The 25,163-nt window shown below is 36.1% G+C and overlaps 4 protein-coding genes across 5 annotated transcripts; 1 reads left to right on the forward strand and 3 right to left on the reverse strand.

Annotated features, from left to right (window-relative positions):
* The first annotated feature begins 1,520 nt into the window (after positions 1-1,520).
* On the forward strand, positions 1,521-2,951 carry LOC145600311 (B3 domain-containing protein REM16-like). The gene is made up of 2 exons (XM_081656226.1): positions 1,521-2,290; positions 2,667-2,951. The coding sequence occupies exons 1-2, from the start codon at positions 1,769-1,771 to the stop codon at positions 2,949-2,951; spliced, it is 807 nt and encodes a 268-aa protein (XP_081512352.1). The 5' UTR covers positions 1,521-1,768.
* Positions 1,796-7,514, reverse strand: LOC145600162 (putative membrane protein At3g27390). Of its 2 annotated transcripts, XM_081656060.1 has the most exons (12): positions 7,310-7,514; positions 7,122-7,230; positions 6,465-6,666; positions 6,245-6,375; positions 5,443-5,731; positions 5,164-5,270; positions 4,718-4,850; positions 4,358-4,550; positions 3,989-4,232; positions 3,766-3,877; positions 3,177-3,271; positions 1,796-2,964 (listed from the first exon to the last, which is right to left on the reverse strand). In XM_081656060.1, exons 1-11 carry the CDS (start codon positions 7,401-7,403, stop codon positions 3,200-3,202), a joined length of 1,686 nt encoding a protein of 561 aa, XP_081512186.1. In that variant the 5' UTR covers positions 7,404-7,514; the 3' UTR covers positions 1,796-2,964; positions 3,177-3,199. The 2 variants fall into 2 exon arrangements, with proteins under 2 accessions (XP_081512186.1, XP_081512187.1); XM_081656061.1 differs by lacking the exons at positions 1,796-2,964; positions 3,177-3,271 and adding an exon at positions 3,333-3,470 and having other exon boundaries at positions 7,310-7,512.
* A 568-nt stretch (positions 7,515-8,082) lies between these two features.
* Positions 8,083-12,931, reverse strand: LOC145600163 (uncharacterized). The gene is made up of 3 exons (XM_081656063.1): positions 12,652-12,931; positions 9,418-9,687; positions 8,083-8,274 (listed from the first exon to the last, which is right to left on the reverse strand). The coding sequence occupies exons 1-3, from the start codon at positions 12,860-12,862 to the stop codon at positions 8,219-8,221; spliced, it is 537 nt and encodes a 178-aa protein (XP_081512189.1). The 5' UTR covers positions 12,863-12,931; the 3' UTR covers positions 8,083-8,218.
* A 6,792-nt stretch (positions 12,932-19,723) lies between these two features.
* On the reverse strand, positions 19,724-23,376 carry LOC145600312 (uncharacterized). Its single transcript, XM_081656228.1, has 6 exons — positions 22,092-23,376; positions 21,146-21,989; positions 20,748-21,071; positions 20,558-20,657; positions 20,387-20,473; positions 19,724-19,978 (listed from the first exon to the last, which is right to left on the reverse strand). The coding sequence occupies exons 1-6, from the start codon at positions 23,374-23,376 to the stop codon at positions 19,724-19,726; spliced, it is 2,895 nt and encodes a 964-aa protein (XP_081512354.1).
* Between the last annotated feature and the right edge of the window lie 1,787 nt (positions 23,377-25,163).

Raw genomic sequence — 25,163 nt, forward strand, 5'->3', positions numbered from 1 at the left:
TGATATCATAAAATGGGTGTCATAAATCACCCTCAAAAGTAGAAGGTGTAACAAACAAGAGTAACATAGGCTATATTGGCTGTATTTCTGTTAGGAATATTGATGATGTGGCTAAGTTGGTTATAAATTTTATAATATCTATTATAGACTTACAGTATATATAATAATATAATCTTTTATAAAATTTAAATTTAAGTTGGTTAACCACAATCCTCCAAAATCCCACTCCTCAAATCTTATGCATTTTAGTATTTTTATTTGTTAACTAATTACTAACATTTTACTTTGTTTTTTTTGCTTTTGCATATAATATATATATCCCGATATCTATATGCTCTTATAAAAAGAGAGGCATTCAGAAAGTATGGAGACAACCTCCATTTTATCTCCTTGATGAACAAAGGGATATTAATCTATAAAAACGGAAAAGTTAATTTTATTTATTTTGGTAAAAACAAGTTTGTTCTTCTTCTTCTTGAATGAAAGTGTGAAACCATCTCCTCTTCCTCTTCCTCCGTCATCTCGTTAAAGAAGGTACGATCTTCTCCGAATCTCACCACCATTTTTCCCGTCAGAAGGTATGTACGTACTTTAATAATGGAGAGGAATATGATTCTAAGAAAAACCCTAAGAAAAGATCGAGATAAAAACAAAGGGAATTGTTAACCCCATTGACAAGTTTGAATTTACAACCCTCCTTGTCACATGAGTTTACAAATTTATAAACTTGAATTTCCTCATCAAAAGTATGTATGCAAGATGCCATGATTAACACATCAAACCTCACTGACTCATTTATAACTTTTTTGTTTTTTTACCATCAAAACTCAATATTCTCCTGAATTTACTTAACATGATTCTAGTTTATTATTGCAGTGTGTTGTTGTAGTTGCTTAACTCAACAGTGCTTTAGTGGGATCTAAGTACACAAGAAGTTTGGGGTGAATGTCTCTTCTTTGGCAACACTAGAAGATCAGAGCTTAAAGTTATAAGTCGAGCTCCTTCCTTCCTCATGTAAGGCTCTGTTTAATGCATAGTTGATAAGTGATATATATACTTCGTATCACTTTAAAGGGTATTTTAAGGGTCTTTTTCTTATACTCCCTCTGCCCACAATTATCTTACAAATAATACTCCTTTGTTGCATATAATTGTGGGCGGAGGAAGTATATGTTCTACTAATTTCACCAGCCTTTGCCTTTATCTCTACTTTCCCTATATTTCTTTAATTGTTCCTTGATTTGAATATTTTTTATAGTTTTTAGGGCCTAATCTGATTTATTGAGCTGAGTTGAGCTGAACTTAACTTATTAGAGCTGAACCGAACTTAAGCTGAATTTCCTCATTCCCTGGTTCAAGTAGGCCATGTTAGTTATGGACTGCAGAAAGTAGCTGCAAGAGTTTTTCAGCTGACGCGGATTACAGAGTAAGTGAACTCTTTGCAGGTGTAAACTAACTTGATCTTAGTACAGAGTAAGTGAATAATGCATTGTACTTTTCTTTACTCGTGTCTTCTCTTTGTATGCAGTTTCATTACATCTGTTGTACTTACTGACTTCCTAACTATTTTAGGAGTTTGTTACAGAAATGGCAGATGTTTGTGCACAATGCAAGACATGGAGAAAAAAGCAATACTGGAATGCATTTCCTGATAACAAACACCATTTTTTCAAGATTATGCTAGGAGACTTTGAGAACAATCTGGTAAATTAAACTAATGAAAATGTAATAATGTTGATTTTAATAGCAAACATTTTCTAACTCCATAATGTTCACACAGAGAATTCCGAGGAAATTCAAAGACGGGTACAAGGAGAAACTATCACAAAGGGTGACTCTTAGAGGCCCAAGTGGAGACTGCTGGACAGCGGCGCTTTCACAAAGAGGAGAGGACATTGAACTGAGAAATGGGTGGCGAGATTTTGTAAAGGACCACAGCCTAGAAGAAGGAGATTTCCTAGTCTTCCAGCATGTTGAAGATTCATTGTTTAATGTGCTGATATTTGATAAAACTGGGTGTGAGAGAGAGGACTCGCACTTTGTTGTACAAGATAGGGGCATACGTGCTGAGAACTGTTGCTACATGCGCGACAATAAGAGTCAACAAACAGATAGATCTTCAGTGTTTGCTTATGATCAGCAAAGATATGAGGAGGACGAGGTGGTGGATGACAAGGAGGATGATGATGAAGAGGAGGACGAGGTGGTGGATGACAAGGAGGATGATGATGAAGAGGAGGACGAGGATGAAGAAATCCAACAAGAAACTAAAGGTATTAAATTGAGAAAAGTTAAGGATAAAAAACATTATGAATCAAAATGGTTATTAAGCTCCTTTTTATTCCCCTCCTTTTCTCACTTTCTTCTGCAATACGAGCCATGAACTGCAGCTAATTATTACTTTTTACCTTGTTCAAGGAAAAGGAACAAATTCACGGACTGGGAAAGGGAAGTGCTATGAATCGAGCAGAAGACCATTAACAAAAAAGGACAAGGAGAGAGCTTTTCGTTTGGCTTCCAAGCATTCAACGACACGACCTTCTTGCAAGATCAGGATGAAGCAGAGCCATGTTCACCATTTATTTATACTGGCATGTCTTTATACCCAAATTCTGGACTTCTACTAACTTAATTATTAACAGCTAATTAGACACTTTATGATGCAGACAATCCCAAGGGAGTTTGCAGATAACTGCCTTCCCATGGAGTCTCAAGAAATTAGGCTGAGGGTCGGTTCCAAGATCTGGCGAGTTAGCCTTAACCGCAGGAATGTTCAATGCACACTGAATAAAGGGTGGGCACATTTTGTGCTTGACAATAACTTGGAAACAGAAGACTATTGTGTTCTAGAGCTGGCAGATACCGGGACAAGCCGACATCCACTTACCCTTGATGTTCACATATATCGAGCGGTGGAAAATATAGTTCCTTTGAAAGTAACTTTGCCTTGACTATTAATGTTATCTGCAAAAAGATGTAATAGTCAAAAGGTTTCTTAGCCTTTTCAGCAACTAATTGTATTCTCTTAAAGGTAATAATTAGGTCGCTCATGGAGATTTCTAGCAATGCAATCCGAACTGTCAAAAATTGTAATCAGAATTCCTTGCATGTATAATCATCAGCATAGATGTACAAGCAACCGGTCTTATTAATCCGTTAGAATTGATAAATCATACCTGGCAAGATGCTTCTGATGCAGTCAATGGAGCTGTAAGTGAATACCTTCTAAGACTAGATATGCCATTGCTTGATTCAGAAGATTGCCATCCTTCTACAGAATTATGATACTTCAGAGATTAGGCCATTTTTGCATAAAATGCAACTTCTCAATGCGAATGGTGTGCATCATTCACTGCTGGACAAGCAAGCTATAAAAGACCCCTCCAGATTTATGGAGCATAGAAGGATAAACACCGGAGTTCACTTTTACGACATACTCATCAGCATGGACAAAAGTACTGCGGTATAACCTGTATGACCTTATAAGCAAATTTCCAGAAATGCTGACCAGTAAATAAAATAAATTTGACAGATCTAAGATGAATGATAAAAATTTAAAAACAATAGTAAGAGGCTACTGAATTGCACAGTAATAAAATGATGGGAGAGCAAACTGATACAAAAGTCTTCATCAACTAATCAGGTAATTTGTCCGTGTACAGTCAAAGGCAAAATCTAAATAAACAACTTATTGGAAAGATACAATCACAAAGACAGAAGTAGCAGCATCTTGATGTGTGCAGTCTTAGCAAGGCGGACTTATACCTCAATAACGTTGCTGAGCTTTGTTACTTCTTGTTCTATGTTGTTAACAACTTTATAAAATCGGCGCCTTGATGTAGGCAGCCTTGATAATGTCAAGCAAAGTCCTTGCAATCTGAAACATTGCAAATGAAAGTATACATGTAATAAACAGCATGGGCAGCACAGAAGAAAAATATTAGTACCAGAGTGAGAACAGCTAGAAATATTTCCCCTTTACACCTACCTTCTACTTATACCCTCCAGTTGAGCCTTCTTGATCTCATCAGAGGGAGGAATTCCTCCATTCTGCCAGGCCTCAATTTTCTCAACATCACCGGCATATAGACAGTGTTTGTAGAAATATAATTCTTCTGCTTCTGTCAAATTCATATGCCTAACTTGCTCTTTCATGACACACATAGGTTCATAAAGCCAATCAAAAATCCTTCCTTCCGGTCTGTTAACTCCCGTTATTTCAACATTATCGCCTATTAAAGAAGAAAAGCAACACAGAAGAAATGTAGTCAAAGTTATGGGAATACTTATTATCAGTAAAGAGGAACCACAATAACCGAATAATGGAAAGCATAGAAGTCAAGCAAGTTTCTCTTACGGATGATAAAGCCAGCAGAACCACTCTTGATGGATCTGAGGAAGCACTCAAGGAAGACATATGCTGGTATACCAATGTTCACAATCTTATTTTTTGAGTGCTTCCAACTTTCCAAATCCTGCAGTCCAATGGCTCTAGCTCGAAAAAGTTCCACACCTATGTCCTCATAAGCTTTAAAGAGGTTGTCCCATATCTAAAAAGCATCATAATGCAATGCATCACAATTAATTGATCTATGGCGGGAGATAGAGACAGTTTCATAGTTTGTGTATGAGTCAGAAAACTGAAACAGACATGCCATAATTATTACTCGTATTAGTTCAGCTGATCAAGTGCGCTCTAAATTTACAAAGTTCTTACCACTTTCGCCTGAAGTGGGTTTGCTTCGTCAGAAAGTTGTGTGATCAAAGGTTCTTCTGCATCAGGCTGTTTACGGAGTTCCTTCAATGGCATCGGATCTGGACCAGGGTCGACAAGATCACGATATCTAGGTCTGGCTGTCCAAGTACAGAGAGGCTTTCATATGGTTGCCAACATGAGTTTATCAAGTATGCAACAATGCTGGCCAACAAAAGAATAATAAACTGTGCACATGTGTGTTGTATGCAAATAAAGATTCAAATCATTCAAAACTTCGACTGTTCCATATATTATATACTCAAAAACTACCTTTTATGCATCAAGATTATGTTGAGGTTTTGTTTCCACTTTTCATTATTTTTTCTACAATGTTGTTTTAAAACAAGGAGGGGGAATGACATCTATGAGAAAAACCAATGAAATCCAAAGCATATCAATATATATACCTAGGATAGCAGGAACCTTCTCGTAGGTATAGTAAATCGTTTGTGTACTCATCATATATGGATGGAGAAGCAATTACATATAGTAGTCCTCTTTTTGTTAAATTCTCCTACAATTCACAGAAGAGAAAATAATGTGGGAGTCAGAGATGTTATAGTATCAGAATTAACTAAAATGCAAGCAAGTAAAGAAACACAATTAAAATAATATACAATAAAAAATAAAAAAAAAATGGAAAATGCTACTCCGTATTACTTAATCACTAAGTTTATAATAAGTACCTCGTATGCAACAACTGCAGCATAACATCCAAAACCTATACTCGAAAGGATACCTAGCAGCATGGCAAAGAATGCCACGACCGGCCACAAGAGAATCCAAAGGCCAGCAAAAGGAACACAAACTGTTTCCAGGAATGGCCCTTCCCTTCCTATGAGATCTTGTATCAAGCGTTGCCAACCTTTGAATAAAAGTATTGGAGTTTTATAGATAGTTATTAACGTAATGATTGGGATATCAACAATAATCCCAACTATGGCTGATAGAAGACATCCAGGTAATACAGCGACCCTGCAAGATAATATCAGAGTCATGATGAAAACAAGATTAAATCCTGGTAATCAGAACATCAAAATAAAAATAAAATGAACATCATCACATCATTCACATAGCACTAAGTCATGAGATCATATACGAACTTATACAGATACAAGGTGAAGCACTAACATACGCAAAGGCCTCTCTCATTTGTAAATACTACGTAGTAGATAAGATGATTTGGTCCATACTAAAATAAAAGAAAACTGTTGGAAGACTATCTATGTGGTTTAGTCAAGTTTCTATAAGGGGCAAATATCTATCAAGAGAATGCTCATTATGCCAATAATGGAATAAGGACCCAAAATTAAAGAAAAGGGTTGAAACAAACTATCAACTTTTGTTTTGAAAGACAAATGCACTACGGATCAAGATATATGCAAACTTTTGCCCTACTAATCAAGACAAGTAGATGCAACTACTAATGACTCAAACAAAAAACAATATAAATAATGTAGCCGTATAAGAATTATGAATGGATCATACTTAAGTTCAATAGGTTCCTCTCCCCTAGCGTCAAGCAGCTCATCCATGACAGAAAAGTAAGAATGGAATGAAAAATCAGCAAAATCCCGAACAATGGTGCAAGCACCCCAAATATTGTTCCATGTTCCATCCTACACAATTTCAATCCAAATTAACAGCCATTCATCAAAGACTTGACCATATAAGCAATTGGACAAAGGACAAATTTCAGAAACATTACCGTGAAGACCCGAACCAACTTCATAGCAACAGATTCCCCTTCTTTGCTGATGGCCTTAAATGTTTCCATTACCGGCCACACATAACCATACCCGATTCCCATGATTGCACTCCCTGCTACTCCCACCACTGTCCAGATAGCTATTGGTATAGGAACCAACAATATCAATAGGCATTTCATAAATGGTCCAAATTTCCTTGTCCTGTAACACCCCAAAAAAAGAAAATTACACATTATTTAATATTTACACAACATTGTATTAAGCCTAAAACAAGTTAATCTACTTCTTCGTCCCTGCACTAATTTGACCATAATATCTTAAATTATGGATTATTAAAAATTATGAAAATTCCTTATTCCATACTCCAAAATGTTCTGAATTTCCTTGTTCTGCTCCAAACTCCCAATGGATCAATTAATTTAATCAAAACCCCAAATCATTACAACATCAGCAATAAACAACAATACTAAAGCTACAACTAACAACTAGATTTCATTAAACTATATCGTTTAAAATTAGTAAGAAGGAAGAAGCTAAGATGTATAATTAAGTAACTAATATAATTAAAAACCCATATATAATCATACTAAAATATCAACAACTAACAATTAAAATCATTAACTAAAAACATAAGAAAAAGATGCATGATTAATTACTTGATCAAGCAGTAGATACTCCAGAAAAGATGAAGAGGCCATAGACCAATGACAACCCCAGTATCACCAAATGCAATTATAAGAAATACAAAAGGACTAATTATAGCACCTGCAACAAATATTCAGAACAAGGGTATTTTAGGAAAATGAAAGTTTTCTCACTCCAAAAAGAGAAGGAAAGATATTACCTTTGGCAAATCCAAGCAAGAAAAGGAAGATGAAAACAGGGATAAAGAGGATGAAATAGGCGATCATAAACCATATATTTTTTGGGATTTGCATTTTTTTTTTATTGAGTTTAATGGAAGATTTTAACCATATATTTTTTTTGGGATTTGGTAAACTGATAGAAGTTTTGTGTTAATTAACAGGATAGTATATACCGTAACCAAAATGACAAGTGCACTTTTTGGGAAGATGACAGTTCCGCGTGCATCGCGTGGTGAAATTTCTTATTCAATAATCATGCATTTTCTCGAGTTGCAAAATTTGACTCCTTTGCATAATAGGCATGAACAAATTGATAATCCATATGAGTATTTGGTATTTCTAATTCTAATCAGAGGTGTCAAAAACCAAACCGACCTGACTAAACACAACCTAACCCGATTCAGATTTTGATTTTTATGGGCATAATGATTTAGTATGATTCACAACTAGACCCAATCCGACTAGACTCATCCGGATTTGGTGACCCATATTTACATTTTAATTTAGGAAATTTTGTTATCTAAGGTAATACAAAAGTACGAAACTAAAAAGAAAATTGGGCGAACATTAAGAGATGTAATGTGATGATGAACTTCAAATGTGCAATTTTATTGGTTTGCATTAGTAATGTCCATAGTATGTACTACGTGATAAACTTTTTTTTTTTCCAATGTCAAGGGGGTAAGAAAACAAACCAAATAAAAAAATTTCATGCAAAAACAAACGAGCAGCCTCTAATAAGACTTGCTGCTTCAAAAACAGATCTAAAATTGTATAAGATGATAGTCATCAATGCGCTTGCTAGCTTCAGTAAGCCAATGTATAAATTGTATCCATTAAAGTATTTATATTGAAACTTTACGAATTACAAGTAGCTCATATTGGCATCATGAGCACATAGCCTTCTCCAGCGTTTCTTGTAGCTCCCCACTTTTGAGCGCTTCTGTAAAGGAAACATGATTTAGAGAAAGTATTCAAACAACTATAGAACGCATAACATATTAATGTGTGCATTTTCTTCCCCCATATTAATACTAAGAAATTTTACAAGCAAGCTCAAAGCAACCATGGCGCAAATTTACTTAGAGGTCAAAGAGCTTCAGGAAGCACTAATAAGAACACCCATAGTTTAGACTGGAGAGCTGGAATGAAAATCTACCTACACCAACCATAATAGTTGTAAGTTGTGTCCAAAGCCTGAGCGGCTAACAGCCATGTAGACCCAACTTTTCACAGCCTACATGTATTTTATGAGGGAAATACTCGCACAATACTTCCTAAACAGTACTGTACTTATAAAATATGTGAATGGAGATCAATGATGAAGTAACAACTTTTTTTTTTTTTTTTTTGACGGGGAAGTTACAACTTTACAATGTAGTCCTTGATAGCTTCAGCAGAGTGGAACCAATTTCAAAATCTTCCCAATTAGGACTGATTACTTGTGAAAGAGGCCCAAGAGTTATGACGAGGACCAAAGTGTTTTGTTGGGGGTACAAAGTTGATCTGATGAAAGATTAGAAAAAAAGGAGGGAGGAATGAAGGATTACTCGGCCTTCAAGAAAGAGAAAGCAAATAAAATGTTCTCTATTCACCACGGATGAAGTTCGCAGCTTTTACATAAATTTATCAGCTGTCAGAATTCATCTAACCTCAGATTTTTCCACCAAACTAAGGATGGAGAAACAATTCTTCACATAACACTCTAAAACTGTAGTCAAATCAAAGACAGAAGTTACGTTTAAATAAATTCCCATAGTTCTATTAACTCTTAATCCACCAGAAGCAGAATTGGGTCTAGTTTTGTTTTGACTACATCAAAGGAGATAGGATTATAACACTATAACAGTATAACCTGTTGTCAAATCATGACATGAGTTTCAGTAAACAATCTACAACTCTTCTTTCAGTTTGAAGCAGAGTTGGGTATAGTAATGTTTTGACTATGACTTAGATCAGAATATTTCTTTTGTCATGACCTTATGCTATAATGACAATCAACAGGTCAAAAAAGAAGTTGATTCAGATATAGAACCTCTTAAAGGAAAGCAAGTCACTGCATCCTAATAAATTCTGAAGAACTCACCAACTACGATGTCACAACCACCAAAGAACTCCCCATCAATATAAAGCTGCGGAAAGGTCGGCCAGCTTGAGTATTCCTTCAAACCTTGACGCAGAAACTCATTTTCAAGAATGTTAATAGTTTCAAAAGGCACATTCAGAGACTTCAATACCTGTACAACAGTGTTTGAGAATCCACATTGAGGGAAATCCCTTGTTCCCTTCATAAACAGAATCACTTTGTTTGAACTCACAACTTTATCGATAGTAGTCTTCAACTCGGGAGTAAGAGCTGCATAAATAATACAAGAGGGTGTTACTAACTTATAGTTTACTCATAACTGCCAGGTCATTACTTATTACACGAGCACATAATTAGGAGACCACCTTTCCACTATTATTTTCTATAGTAATTAAGCACAAATTACAGTGTGAGGGTTAGCTACTTAGCTTTCTATATGTACTCTAAATGGGAAACATCCTTTTGCCTCAGGATTGCACTCTTCCTTTCTTCTGTTCTACATACGAAGTATTATGCAAGCAACCAGAAGAATGTACACTTCATTGTTCTCAGAAATCTGCTAAAAATGATTCAAATGTGTTGGGCCTCCAATGAGCTTTCAAATAGCAAAAGGTTTAAGAAATGAGGAAGATTAATCCTTGTGTGCCCAACAAATGCCATGAGGACAGCAAAGCATTCTGTATAGCGCCAAGGTTGGGAGAATCCCAGGTGTAAGGGGTGTACATATCATGGTATCTGATATATCAGACAGCCAAGCGTTTGATGCTCAAACAATGTTTGAGAAAAAGTCAGATAGAAATTAAGTGTTCCAAGCACTATGAAACTTAAGTATACACTCAGATTGAAAGAATACATTTACAGCTTTACTAAAAAGAAGTGAAAATTTAGGTTAATTAATACCTATGATTTTCTATGTCCACAATGAAAAGTCTCATTTGACCCAAAAATCTTGTCTCTAAAAGAGTCATTGGTATTGATCCAGTACCTTTATTTTTTATGATTATTTTTCACCTTTAAACAATCAAAACCCACAATCTTATTTCTTCTTCACTTACAATCAACAAAACCCCATTTCATCTTTTTCTTTCAACTTTAAACAAGTGTATCACTCAAAAAAACACAGAGGGAGTATCATACATGAGGAATAGAGAAAGAAAAGGCCATCATCCCAAGTTCATCTTACTTAATCTCACATGTATACTAAGTATATACCAAAACGATATACAGATTCAAAGAGCAAAGTTAAAGTAACCCTAGGTCATTCCTTACATATCCATCTATTTTGTTCCCAAGTTTGAGGTTTGACAGACCAACTGTGAAAATAACCCGAGGGTCATAATTGATAGCACTTTTAATGATTTAATCAACCCAAGCAATTATGTATTTGTTGTATCCCCAAATAAAAGTCTCATTGCCTTTTGCACATGTTTTTGGGAAGGTAAGTAGGTCTAACAAAACCGTTAATTTACCAAACACTTGTATTTTTTCCTACACTTCCTTTTTTGGCAAAAAAATACATTAAAATATTATACCTCTCTCCTCTCATGGTCCCCACCCAAACCCACCACTACTTTTTTTTATTATATCTTTCCTCTCACATTCATTACTTTTCAATAAATTATTAACCACACTATTTTTCTTTAACAATTTTTTAATACTCCACTACCCCACTTACCTCAATTAAATTGCCTAAAACTATGTGCCGGTCAAAGTGTATCACTTAAAAAAACACGGAGGGAGTATACCAATGTATTGGGTGTACGCCGTGTACTTCACTACTTGGACTTGCTTACAGTGGGCCAGTGGTGAACCATTATCTTGATAGCCTACTAGCTGTTTATGCCATTGAACTGGGTTTTAAGAGTGAAGAGGCAATTCTCTTTCTCTGTGATACAGAATGTTTGCATATGTTAGTTAAGTATTTAAATGAGCTGAGTGTAAAGCTGAAAACACTAATTATATTTTACATCCCTTATTTGGCATTGGCTAACTAATCTTGATATATGATCCTAGTGACTTTGTACTTTTGTCAGGAAACCTATTCTTTGTTGTTGAATGGAAAATAAAGCAGTATATTTTAAGGGAAAGGAGTGGGCAGTGTAGGACCAAGGTACAGTGGTTTCCTAAATCCTAATACTTCATAGAATAATAATTATAACTTGTAACACAAATTCACCAAATACCCATGCGCAAGTAGCAAAGAGAAAGTAGATATTGCAAAGAAAACGATATTGGCACTTCCAAATTCTAGGAGGGCTTACATAATCAAGCTTCAAGAAAAACGAAAAGGCACGCCATTGAAGTGTCTCTTCCAGATTGGAATTATATCGTCATTGAAATCTTCTGTAGTCTTAGAATTTTGTGGAAAGAGTGATCTATAAATGGTGATGGAAAATATCATTAGAAGGGAATGAAAGACACTCTGTCTTAAGGATTTGGCTGGACAAAAGCCTTCATAATTAGACTTCTAATTGTGCCATATAGCAAAGCTGAAAAGGGGTGTGAAAGAGAAGAGGATACTGCCCTTGATTTGGAAACCATAGACTTCCCAAGTGTTAATTATGGTTGGGATCCTATACTCATACAATCATTCCTCTCCTTGAAAATTCACTCCCTTTCTATAGTGCAATACATCAGCTCAAAATCCATCTCCTTCTCTTTTGAAGAAACCCTACAAAATTTGATCGAGTAGCCACGATCACCTTCAATCACACTCTTCAACTTGATTGATTGGTGTCTTGTTATTCTAAAATTTTATTTAAACAAGTTAACATTACATCCACCATAACCTATCTCATTATCTCCAATAGACAGGCAACTAGCAACCAATTTCCAAGGAAATTTAGCTAAACACAGTTTTGTTCTTCGCGATTGTAATCAACATAGAGCCACTCCTAAATCAGCAAACATTTAATCAAATTGTTTTGAATTTTGCACAAATTAATTCTAGATTCAACTCCTTAAAACCATAATGTTAGGCTTAATCAACACAGAACAGGAATGACACCAATTATATCAATATTTACATTAATTAGGCATCGCAATATCTAAATTGAAACCGAAACTCGCAAAATTAGGCCAAATACATCCAGAAACAACACATTAAACAAAACAAATTCAGCATAAAATCAAGCAATAATTAGAAACAGAAGCAAAATTGATGCAAAATTACCAGGTGTAATTATAAACTAAGCGAATTCCGATTAAAAAGAAGTATGATAGAAGAAATCTTACCGGCGGAACAACGAAAGGAAGAAGATGAACGTCGGCGGAAGACGGCGTCGGTATTTAGGGTGGAAGGGCGACGGAAGGAGAGAGAAGAGAGAGAAAAACGTCGGGAAAATGAAAATGAAGCGCCGGAATTTCTTATAATAAGCGTCGGTGTTTTCTCCGGCGAGTAAATTGCCGGCGATATTGCAAGAGTATTCCCAACCACTGAAGCCATTTTACAGACCGCTTCTTCGCTCAACTCTACGCCTTCCGCACTGATAAGTCGAGGAACTTTATCCTCTTTAAATCTTAGGGGCGTTTTTGTACTTTCGTATATTTCTCAAGAAAGAAATTTGCTCTATGTTTGTTGTGTTGGGGTTGGGTTGATTAAGTTTGGATCGGATCGGATGAGTTTTTTGTTTGGGTCAAATTTTAACTTAACAATGTAGTATTTTAGTTCATGTCACTCAAGTTAGTTTTAGAATGGATAAAAAGTCCAAGTTTGGGTTTAGTTCAAACTAGACGAGTCTTGAATTCTGGATCAAGATTGAATTAAATTAGGCATGACTTGAGTTTCAATCAAATTTAGGTTGGGCTAGAATGAGATAAAAGCAACTTTGGAAATTATTATTATGCTCTTGCGGTGCAATAACAATTGCCTAATTTGTTAGCAGTTTGAAATTCCTTGGTAATTTTGTTGCTCATCATCAAACCAATTTAGCTAGATTAATGTTAGGAGTTGAACTCATCATCGTCCAAGTGAGGTCTCCATGCACGTATGCATTAATCCCTTCTAAAAAAAATAAAAAATAAAAAAAAAAAAAGCGTGAAAGATTTGCCAATATATAACTAAGGTCGATAACGACATTTTGATCCATAGATATGTAAACCTTATACAAAAATGAAATATGTACCGATTCATCAAGTACTTCATATACTAGAAAGACAATAATTTTGTCACATTAAAAAATAATAATTAAAAAAAATTGTTGGTGATGTAATTTTCATCAACCAAATGATTTTTTATGGTTAGTTACGTTGAAGCATAACTAATTTCATAAATTAATGTTTTTCTTATAATTAGTTCTTACAATACTTGTACTTTGATCTTTCTGATAGATATTATATGATTATTATAATATTTGTCGCAGAGTAGGATATATTTGTATATATTAGTGATATAGTTTGTATTTTTATCGTACTAGGTTTCCTAACATGATTAGGACTAGTATTGTAACACTATATATATTATTCAATGGTACACACTCCAACCCAAGGAGTTTTCCCGAAATATAACATGGTATCACAGCCTAGATTTTTTAGGGTTCCACAAAATTAATTTCTCGCATCATATTAACTGTCAATGACCTAAGGGACAAATTAAAATAAAAGTTAAGTGCCTAAACTACTGCCAAGTGCCATGAGATTATGATGAAGTACATACTCTTTATTTATTTTTTATTTTTTTTTTGAGGGCGTACATACTCTTTAATTGTACTACTCCGTAGTATAAATAAAAACAGCTCATTTTCTCTTTAAAAAAAAAAACAGCTCATTTTAGTTATATTTATTCATTTTTTTTTTTAAAAAAAGTTGGTCAGTAAGTACTACTCCGTAGTTTTATTTGATAAACATTACTATGTATAGAATTGAGAGTAGTAAATTCTTACAATTTGACAGGGTTTGTTGTTTCAATATAACAGTAAACTTGAATACAAAAGAAATCTGCAGATTTGATTTTGTGTACTCGTAATAGTACTTTTTATAAAATAGAATGATTAAATGCAAATCAATGGAGTATATGCATGCAGTACTCAACATTTAATCTTTTCTTGCTTCTCCTCAGCTTTGGAGCTGAGTTGTCTGACTTCATTTATTTCAATTAAAGATTTTATGTGTGTTTGTCTGTTAGTTTGATCTAAACAACCCTTCCGAACATCTATCTATACTAATATATTAAAAGGCGTTCCTAAGAACGTCCATGTGTCACGTAAGCTCTTCTCACTATACCACGTCACCTACTCAACTATTCATTACGCCACGTGGCTCTCCTTCCATTTGTTTTTCATTCCATGTCATGGACTCGTCATAATTAAAAAAAAGTTCTTCACAAGAATTGAACCCACAACCTCTAATTTTGGAACTAAATATCTTACCACCAAGCTATGTAATTTTTTATGCAATTTTTTGAATACAAAATATTAATAAGTAGCAAATGACAATATGAACAATAAATTTAATTACAAGAAAATTAAATCATACATTACAATGTATATTAATGTTTAATTCCATGTAATCAACCGGGGCATCGCCCGGGCCCAAAAACTAGTTACGAATTAAAGTACAACATTATAAGGATTATGGATCCGTGTTTTGTTCGTATGCATGTATGCCTTTAATTGGTTATTTATGTATAGTACTTATATTCTTAATGCAAGGAATAAAGGTTATTAATTTAATACGAGACGATTAAATTAAAACTACGCCGTAACTAAGGGTAAAATAAAACCAATATGCATAAAATCTAACTAATTACTTTCAATTAAGTTGCAAATTACATTAACATAAAATGAGACGATTAAAAAGCTAGATTAATTTAATTAAAAAGAAAGAAAGACAATAATCCTAATTAAAAATAACTCAAATACTACATATAGCACTGTCAAAACGGTTTGACAGTTCGGTTTCGGTTCGGTTTGAAATCGGTTCGGTATTCAATCGGGTCGGTTTGGAATCGGTTTAATTGTCTCACGGGTCGGTTTTGGTTCGGTTTAAATAGTTATCGGTTTGATTCGGTTTCGGTTTATTCTTAAGCGGTTTTAATTCGGTTCGGGTTGTAAACAGTACGGGTAGTAAACGGTTCGGTGCAGACGGGTTGCGGTTTGTTAACGGTGCGGTGTAAACGGTTTTTATCCCGGTTCAAACAGTTTCGGGTTGGAAACGGTTTCGGGTTAGAAACAGTTCGGTTCTTTTTTTGTTCAGTTTATAACTCGTTCGGTTCTTTTCGGTTCAGTTTTTAACTGGTTCGGTTCTTTTTCGGTACAGTTTATAACTGGTTCGGTTCTTCGATGGTTTAACCCCTATAACGTTATTCATATCGGTTCCATTTCAAGTTTACTAAATTACGGTTCGAGTCGGTTTTCGGTTTCAAAAAATAAATTGTTTATCGAGTTGTTTGGATTCGGGCAGTTAAATGGTTTTGGTTTGAAATTTGATAGTACTTGCTATCCTTTTGCGTTCACAAGTTTTATATAAAGCACTACTAGAAAACACCTTATTTCCGACGGAAAAATTTCGTCGGTGAAGGGTCAATTTCCGTCGCAAAACATCTTTCCGACGGAATTCCGTCGTAACGGTTCGTCGGAAAACCCTTCGTAGGAAATCAGCTATTTTCCGACGAAAATTCCGTCGGAAACACCTTTCCGACGGATTTTCCGACGGAATTGAAGGCCTTTGAAAAAAAATTGACTTTTGATCATGGTCCGTCGCAAATCTGCGACGAACTTTTTCCGTCGTTGATTAGTTTTTGCGACGGAATAATCCGTCGGAAGATCCGGAATTTGCGACGGAATCTTCCGTCGCAAAAGGGGAAAAGTTGCGAGGGAATTGTTCCGTCGCAAATTTCCGACAGATTGTTCCGTCGGAAATTTGCGACGGAACAATTTCCTCGCAAATTTTCCCCTTTTGCGACGGAATTTAAGTGCCATAATTCCGTCGCAAAAGAAGTTTTCCGACGAAATTATTTTGCAAATTTCCGTCGGAAATTTGTGAAAACAAGGCATCAAATGAGATTATTTTCTGCCATAAAATAATATTAAAAACCTATTCCTGCACCTAGTTCCTGTTTACAAAATTTATCGAATATCGAAAATATTTTTATATATATTTCCACAAAAGCCATGCACCCAGTAGAACATAATAATATTTAGTTATTTCCAAAAGAGCGGAAACATAATCAAAAGCTATACAAATAAACTTAACTACATGTCCGTACTAAATGAGACTACATGTCCATACTACTATAAACAAAAGCTAGGCTACACAATGGCCGGGGTACCCTGACCTGCTCCTCCACTACCCGGGTCATCCCTGGGGTCTCGATGCTGAGGCTGAAAGGTAGAACATGAGTCGTTGCTAGAGAATCGACTCATAAACTCATCCCACCGCTCCTTGTTTTTCCTCTCTATTTCAGCCACTTCACTTTGAATTCGGAGTTGCATCTCAGTTTCCATTTCACTTCTGATTTCATAGCGAAGAGCCTGAACCCTATGCTCCATCTGATCCTGCATCTGAGAAACAACGGACGGTGTGTACTGCTGTGACGACCTAGAAACTCGACCCATCCGGTTGCTGTAGTACAACTCCGCACTTTGACCAAGACCCCTTACTCGACCCTTCTTGTTGCGGCCACCCACACTCTCCCAATACAACTCATTGGGACTCTTCTTAATCCCTTGAGTACTTGCTTCTTCAGCCTTCTTCTGGTAGGTTTCCTACAAGATATTCATTATACAAACATATATTAAATAAAAAAGACATGAAACAGCATAAGTTAATAGTTTTTAAAGGTGTCCATGACTAGAAATGAAATAAAACAACCAAATACTTGAAATTAGGCACCACTTTCACCTACACACAACCAATTATGGGCAAAAGGCCTTCTAGTTTGCCTATTCTCTACATTTCTAGGATTATGAACTCATTCTTTCTCAAATTACTTCACATTTACATAGTTATAGGTGATCGTGGCTTCAAATGACATTAAATGATGTATTTGCTAAGTATAGAAGCCATTTTACCCAAAATAGAGCCAAATAAGGCCAAAAGGCCTTCTTGTTTGCCTATTCTCTACATTTCTAGGATTATGAACTCATTCTTTCTCAAATTACTTCACATTTACATAGTTATAGGTGATCATGGCTTCAAATGACATTAAATGATGTATTTGCTAAGTATAGGAGCCATTTTACCCAAAATAGAGCCAAATAAGGCCAAAAGGCCTTCTAGTTTGCCTATTCTCTACATTTCTAGGATTATGAACTCATTCTTTCTCAAATTACTTCACATTTACATAGTTATAGGTGATCATGGCTTCAAATGACATTAAATGATGTATTTGCTAAGTATAGGAGCCATTTTACCCAAAATAGAGCCAAATAAGGCCAAAAGGCCTTCTAGTTTGCCTATTCTCTACATTTCTAGGATTATGAACTCATTCTTTCTCAAATTACTTTAAATTTACATAGTTATAGGTGATCATGGCTTCAAATGACATTAAATGATGTATTTGCTAAGTATAGGAGCCATTTTACCCAAAATAGAGCCAAATAAGGCCAAAAGGCCTTCTAGTTTGCCTATTCTCTAAATTTCTAGGATTATGAACTCATTCTTTCTCAAATTACTTTAAATTTACATAGTTATAGGTGATCATGGCTTCAAATGACATTAAATGATGTATTTGCTAAGTATAGGAGCCATTTTACCCAAAATAGAGCCAAATAAGGCCAAAAGGCCTTCTAGTTTGCCTATTCTCTAAATTTCTAGGATTATGAACTCATTCTTTCTCAAATAACTTCACTATTTCATAGTTATAGGTGGTCATGGCTTCAAATGACATTAAATGATGTATTTGCTAAGTATAGGAGCCATTTTACCCAAAATAGAGCCAAATAAGGCCAAAAGTCCTTCTAGTTTGCCTATTCTCTACATTTCTAGGATTATGAACTCATTCTTTCTCAAATTACTTCACATTTACATAGTTATAGGTGGTTATGGCTTCAAATGCTTACCACAATCTCCTTAACTTGGTCATTGGCAGGCACTGGTCCTTTCCCAGGGACATCCTTGAAGTGTGTCTTCATGAAAAGCTCATGCGGAGTTGGGAATTGGCCTTTATTCTTCGAAGCCTTTGAGTGTACATGCAATAAAAAGAAAGGAGAGGTGTTAGACATGATTTCACTATATAACACAATTAACTTGAATTTCACTTGCGTAATAAACAACTTTACCATCCTTTTTGCATGCTGCAAAGCTGAAATTGAACCCTGATAGTGTGTTGGTTGAACCACTTTGTCCATAGAACCACCTCTTCTGTTCTTCTTGTTCTGTTCAGACCGAGCCAAAAATTTCTCATCTTTGGTAACAATGTCCATCATCTTCTTGTGGACCTCCTCGTTAAGCCAGCCGGGCTTGACGCCATTCATCCTTTTGGTGATTGTGTGGAACATGTCTCTCAGCCGTTCTCTCATCTTCAATTCAAAGCCTCTCTGCACATGGTCCTCCAACTCAGGAGCCCATGTGCATTGTTTCTGCAATGACAAACTTTTAAAGTTATCAACCACATGTCCATTAACACATTTAGTAATATATATATGTCTAAAGTAGAAAATGATATACTTTGAACAAGTTCCACCAATGTGTCTTCGTATTTTCATCAACCTCTCCATAGTTTCGCCAAGGGTCTCGATAGTAGCCTGTCAAGACACCGGAGACGCACTTAGACACGTCCCCATTATCAAACCTACATTTAATGTGGAAATTGGAGTATAAGTTCAAGTAATGTAAACAAATATACATTAAATATGAAAATTGGAATATAAGTTCAAGTAATGTAAACAAATCTACATACATACCATAGCGAAGCAGGATCTAATACCATCAGACCCTCAGCAGACTGTGATCCCTGTCCTTGCTGCCTCTGCCCCTGGTGCCGCTGAAGCTGTTGCCCATTGCCTTGTACTTGAAATTCAGATTGGGTGAAGGCGGGATCCTCAGGGTCACTCAAATCATGAGCCTCCGCTTCCTCCATTTCCACGTCATCATCAAACACCAGAGCACATGCTTTCTCCTTTCCTTTTTTCTTCTTCGATGCTTCCCCTTTTTTGCCTCCCGCCATAACCACCTGAGATAAAAATTGTTAGTAACGAATACATGATATTATGCAAATAATTGTAATTAGAAGTATATAGCGTTATAATAAATATAATGCAATGTAGTGTTATGTAATAGACAGAATACAAAATAGAGCAATGTTATATGACACAAAATACATAGAGTTTCATAATAGAGCAATGTTATATGACACAAACAAATTGTCCTAATCAATACTTTCAACACTATTATCACTTTCAACACTTTTATCACTAGTGGATTCATCACTACTATCATCTAAAAACACATCGATGTCATCATCCTCGTCACTGTCACTAGAGTCAACACTAGATTCGTCATCCTCATCGCTTGAGATAATTAGGCCGACATCATCATCTTCATCTTCATCATCATCTTCAAAGTCATAGTCAGGAATGTCATTTGGTGGACAAAGCGTAGCATGTACTTGTGGGGACGGTGCCTGCAAGAACTCAAGGTCCACCGGAGCATCAACAACTGACCTTGCTTGTGTTTTAAACACAGCCTACCATTGAACTCGATCCCGTTTTAGGCTAGGGTAGGATGCGTAGTACACTTGGGTCACTTGATAAGATAACACAAAGGGATCATACTTGGGGTAATTTTTAGTATGATTTACTTCCACTAGCTTGTATTGTTCATGTATGTTCATACCCCTACCACAATCCATCCAACTACACTTAAACAGAATAGTCTTGTACTGTTTTTCCGGACCAGTGTAGACTAGTTCAATGATGTCATCTAGAATCCCAAAGTACTCTCCACCGTCCTCACTAGACACACACACACCATAATTCATGGTAGACTTGTGTTTGCCATGGGAATGTGTATGGAATTTAAATCCACCAACAAAAATCTGCTTCCATGTTCGAACACGCTTGAAAGGGCGCATGGACAATGCTTTCAAGACATCCGAATTTGGTTTTTCTTCAACCACCTACACATGTCACAATACATCAAATCGATAACGTTGCAACATCTATAATTCATTTTTACATAAAAGCTAGAAAGTTTCTATCACCTTGTGATGAAACCAATCAGAGAATTGAGATTCACATTTCTCCATGACTTCTTCTCTACGCAGGTAAGGTCGAGTACTAAGAATGTAGTCCTCAAACTTCCTATTTCATAAATGAACCAAGATAAATTAGTAGTTCAAACATTTTAATTGTTTAGAACTTTGAATTCAATTCATTCCTTAAATTGAATACCTTTCGTATTCGCCAAGAACACCACTGTTTCTTAACACGAACAAATGAGCACACTCGAGTTCCTTGTCATCTAAATACCGAGTTTTACCCTCAGTTGAGACACGACCACTGTCCACCGAGAACAACTCTGGTAAATCTGCATTGTCAATATTGCTATCAACATCTACATTCACATTACGACCGAGATCTCGTGTTTTTGTGTCGACCGACGCTTGAAAGTAATTTGAGCAGAAGTTTGCTATCTCTTCAGAGAGATAAGCATTGCATATGGAACCTTCAACCCGAGCCTTGTTCCCAATTTTTCGTTTCAAGTGATTCAAGAACCTGCAATTACATTGAACAAGTCATGACAATGAATGGTTTTTAAGAAAAAGGATGTGAAAGGGTGTTAAAATTACCTTTCGAAGGGATACATCCATCTACATTGAACAGGACCACATAACTTGCCTTCATATGGCAAATGAATAGGTAAATGCTCCATGGAGTTAAAGAAAGCAGGGGGGAAAACCTTCTCAAGCTTACAAAGGATTTCAGCAATGTTTTTCTCCAAACGCTCCATGTCACTAACTGTGATTGTGTAGCAACACAAATCGCGGAAGAATAGACTGATCTCTGTAATCGCATTCCAAACATGGATAGGGAGCAATTCCCTCAAGGCGGTGGGCAACAACCTCTCCATGAACACATGACAGTCGTGGCTCTTCATTCCATGAAGCTTACATGCTTGCAAATCTACGCATCTGCTCAGATTGGAGGCGTATCCATCAGGAAACCGCAACTGTTTAACCCACTCACACAACACTTTTCGTTGAGCCTTGTCAAGGGCGAATGGGGCTTTTGGCATGAACTCTTTTCCCCTGTCATCCTCCTGAAGATAGAATTGTGGCCGTTTACAGTATTTGGCAATGTCATTTCGGGCAGATGGCGTGTCACATGTATGCTTTTTAACATCCATGATAGTGTGAATTAACTGATCAAAGAAGTTCTTTTCAATGTGCATGACATCTAAGTTGTGACGAACGAGCAAATGCTTCCAATAAGGAAGGTCCCACAGCGTGCTTTGCTTGAACCACCCTTTTTTGGCTTTTTTGAGAAGTTTCAGTGCTTCCGGCCCATCCACTGCCCTTGGAAGGTCTTTAACACATTCCCACAACTCCTCTCCAGACATGATATGTGGTGGTGAACCTTTCTCGACTTTGTTTTTACAAAATGCAGTTTTACTCTTTCGAAAAGGGTGATCAACTGGAAGGAATTGGCGATGACAATCAAACCAGGAAACTTTTCCTCCATGGTCAAGCCAAAATGCTTTGCTTTTCTCCATGCAATAAGGACAAGCCTTCTTACCCGCTGTAGTCCAACCAAACAACATGCCATACGCCAGGAAGTCACTAATAGTCCAAAGGATGGCTGCTCGAAGTGTGAAATTTTGTTTCCTCGAAATGTCATATGTGTTCGCCCCAACTTCCCATAATTGTTTCAACTCTTCTACCAGCGGTTGCATATACACATCCAAGTTGCCCTTAGGGTTTTTCGGACCGGGAACGAGCAACGAAAGGAACATGAATTGCCTTTTCATACACATCGACGGAGGCAAGTTATAAGGGGTCAAAATGACAGGCCAACAAGAATACTGTCCCCCAAACTTACCATGAGGAGCAAAACCATCTGTACACAAGCCAAGTCTAACATTACGAGGCTCATTGGCAAAATCTGGAAAGCAACTATCAAGATGTTTCCAAGCTTCAGTATCACTAGGGTGCGCCATCGTGCCTTGAACCCGAGGATTGTTCGAATGCCATGTCATTTCCTTCGCAACATTCTTGGTTGCATAGAGCCTTTGCAACCTGGGTGTGATCGGGAAATAAAATAGAACATTCAGAGGCACTAAGCTACCCTTAGAAGTCTTCTTGTATCGATCGCTACCACACACCCTACATGTGGTTAACAACACATCATCCTTCCAAAACAGCATACATCCTTTCGGGCATGCATGAATCTTTTCATGAGGCAACTCCAACCCCTTCACAATCTTTTTCACCTCATAGAATGTGTCTGCCATATGGTTGTTGTCAGGAATCGCTTCATTCACCAAAGAAGCAAACCCGTCAACACATCTGTGGGGCAAATTATACTCACACTTAAGACTAGTAATTCTAGCAGCCATCTCCAACACAGACATTGAACTCCCTTCGTATAATGGTTGTTCGGAATTCTTCAACAAATCCAGAAAATGCTTAGCTTGTGCATTAGGCTCCTCCTCTTCAGAAACACTCGCCTCTTCCGAATGCCCTCGGTCTTCATCTTCATTATGACCAAAAGCATCGAAGACCATTTCACGATATTCATTCACCTCTCGTCCAGGAACTTCTGGAAACCCTTCCCCATGACACATCCACTCATAGTAATTAGGAACAAAACCGTTCCGGTACAAATGAAGTTTAACCGTTTCTGAGTCCCAAAGCTTTTTGTTCTTACATTTAAAACATGGACACCTAACTTCATTGGGGTTGCTACTTTCGGGATGATCTTCCACGTATTTAAGGAATTCATCTACCCCTTTCACAAAGGCCGGATTAACAGATTGTCCAACTTTCCTTTCATACATCCAGCTTCGTTCAATTCGTTTCATGATTACAACTTCTACACAACTCACGCAAATGTATAATCACATTAGTCACAAAATGTGTTGAATATTCATTACCCATCAAAGTGTCATGGGAATGCAAATAATATGTTATTCTCGTTTAATTAACTAAAATAAACTAAATGGCAATTAATATTTTTTTATCAAAGTAAACTAAACTAATGCTTATTATAAACCAAATAAACTAACATACATAATTAAATAAGCTATTTAATAAAGTAACATATTATTTTTTCCAAAGTAAACTTAACTACCACAAAATGTTAACATTATAAATTAACATATATCAAACTTAATTTAACTAAGTTAACATTTTTTTTCATAATAAACAAAGCTAATGCCTATTTTTAACCAAATAACCTAACATACATAATTAAAATAAACTAAACTAAACTAACAAAAATGTTAACATTATAAATAATTAACATGTATAATTAAACTAGATTTAACTAAGTTAATATTTTTTTTCAAAATAAACAAAACTAATGCCTATTTTTAACCAAATAAACTAAACTAACATATTTCTATATACAATTAAATTTATATATTCACTAACATGTCATTCATCAACTAAACTAACAATTTTAAGTTTTATAATGTCATTAAACTCTAGATCTACCCTTTTTATTAACAATTACACCAAAAAAAAACCACACTTATAACAAATAAATTTAATTGACATATAATTTAGAGTGTGTAATGTGAGATTCAATTAATTAAAGTGTTTAACATAATAAAAAAATAAAAAAAAACAAAAAAAAAATAACAGAGAAGCTTACCTGAGGTGCGATGGCAGAGAAGCTTCAGGGGACGGTGGCGGTGGCAGAGAAGCCTCAGGGGACGGTGGCGGTGGCGGTGGCTGGAGAAATCTCAGGGTTAGGTTGTTCGAAAATTAAAAAAAAATAAAAAAAAACGAATTGCGGCACTTACCTGAGGTGCGAACCGACGGTGGATGAAGGGGAGAAAATTCAACGCCTCAGGCGGTGGCGGTGGCTGGAGATAGTTAGGGTTAGGAACCTTAGGGTTCTTCAAAATTAAAAAAAAATTAAAAAAAAAAACCGAGTAACGCACTTACCTGAGGTGCGCACCGACGGCGGACGGACGGGAGAAAGTCCGGCGGGGGTGGCGACGGTCTTCTCTTTCTCCCTTCTCTTCCCCTTTCTTTCTCTCTCTTCTCTTCCCCTTTCTTTCTCTCTCTTCCCTTCTGTTCTGTTGCTGAGGACGCGAAAGGCTATTTTGTGTTTAACATTTTCCGACGGAATTAAATTTCCTCGGAAAATTTGAATTGCGACGGAAATTTCCGCCGGAAAGCAATTTCCGACGGAAATTTCCGTCGCAATTTAGTTTTTGCGAGGAAATTTAATTCCGTCGAAAAATGTGCGACGGATTTTCAATCGGAAGATCTATTTTCCGACGAAATTTTTCGAGGATGACATTTCCGTCGTAAATTTCAAACTTTCCGACGGAAATTAAGGTCCGTCGGAGAGATTCCGTCGGAAATAAGGTGTTTTCTAGTAGTGAAGTCGCGAATCATTTCATATTTCTTATTTAGGCATCATATTATAAACAAATTCTCATTGATTTTATAAATACATATTATGTTCTGTTTCAAGTTTAGTCATACTGATCTTACTAGTTTATTACGAAGTAGATTATAAGAGTTAGTGTATTAATGTATTATTGTGTTTACAATTAGGTTATTATATGCTTCTTATTTAATCATTTATATACATGACTAGAGGCAGTAGTGTTGCTAATAGTTTGAGGCAGGG

Source organism: Chenopodium album, chromosome 21, assembly GCF_948465745.1.
Source record: "Chenopodium album chromosome 21, dcCheAlbu1.1, whole genome shotgun sequence".
Lineage (NCBI taxonomy): Eukaryota > Viridiplantae > Streptophyta > Magnoliopsida > Caryophyllales > Amaranthaceae > Chenopodium > Chenopodium album.

Coding starts and splice junctions, on each gene's coding strand:
- LOC145600311 (XM_081656226.1), top strand. CDS start 1,769: ATGTTCACACAGAGAATTCCGAGGAAATTCAAAGACGGGTACAAGGAG. Junction 2,291..2,666: donor AAGGTATTAAATTGAGAAAA/GTTAAGGATAAA, acceptor TTTATGATGCAG/ACAATCCCAAGGGAGTTTGC.
- LOC145600162 (XM_081656060.1), bottom strand. CDS start 7,403: ATGCAAATCCCAAAAAATATATGGTTTATGATCGCCTATTTCATCCTC. Junction 6,667..7,121: donor AGTATCTACTGCTTGATCAA/GTAATTAATCAT, acceptor GGGGTGTTACAG/GACAAGGAAATTTGGACCAT. Junction 5,732..6,244: donor GAGGAACCTATTGAACTTAA/GTATGATCCATT, acceptor ATTATCTTGCAG/GGTCGCTGTATTACCTGGAT.
- LOC145600163 (XM_081656063.1), bottom strand. CDS start 12,862: ATGGCTTCAGTGGTTGGGAATACTCTTGCAATATCGCCGGCAATTTAC. Junction 9,688..12,651: donor TTCCTTTCGTTGTTCCGCCG/GTAAGATTTCTT, acceptor TTATTTATGCAG/CTCTTACTCCCGAGTTGAAG. Junction 8,275..9,417: donor TGGTTGTGACATCGTAGTTG/GTGAGTTCTTCA, acceptor TTTCCTTTACAG/AAGCGCTCAAAAGTGGGGAG.
- LOC145600312 (XM_081656228.1), bottom strand. CDS start 23,376: ATGAAACGAATTGAACGAAGCTGGATGTATGAAAGGAAAGTTGGACAA. Junction 21,072..21,145: donor TGGATGTATCCCTTCGAAAG/GTAATTTTAACA, acceptor ATGTAATTGCAG/GTTCTTGAATCACTTGAAAC. Junction 20,658..20,747: donor GTTCTTGGCGAATACGAAAG/GTATTCAATTTA, acceptor TTTATGAAATAG/GAAGTTTGAGGACTACATTC.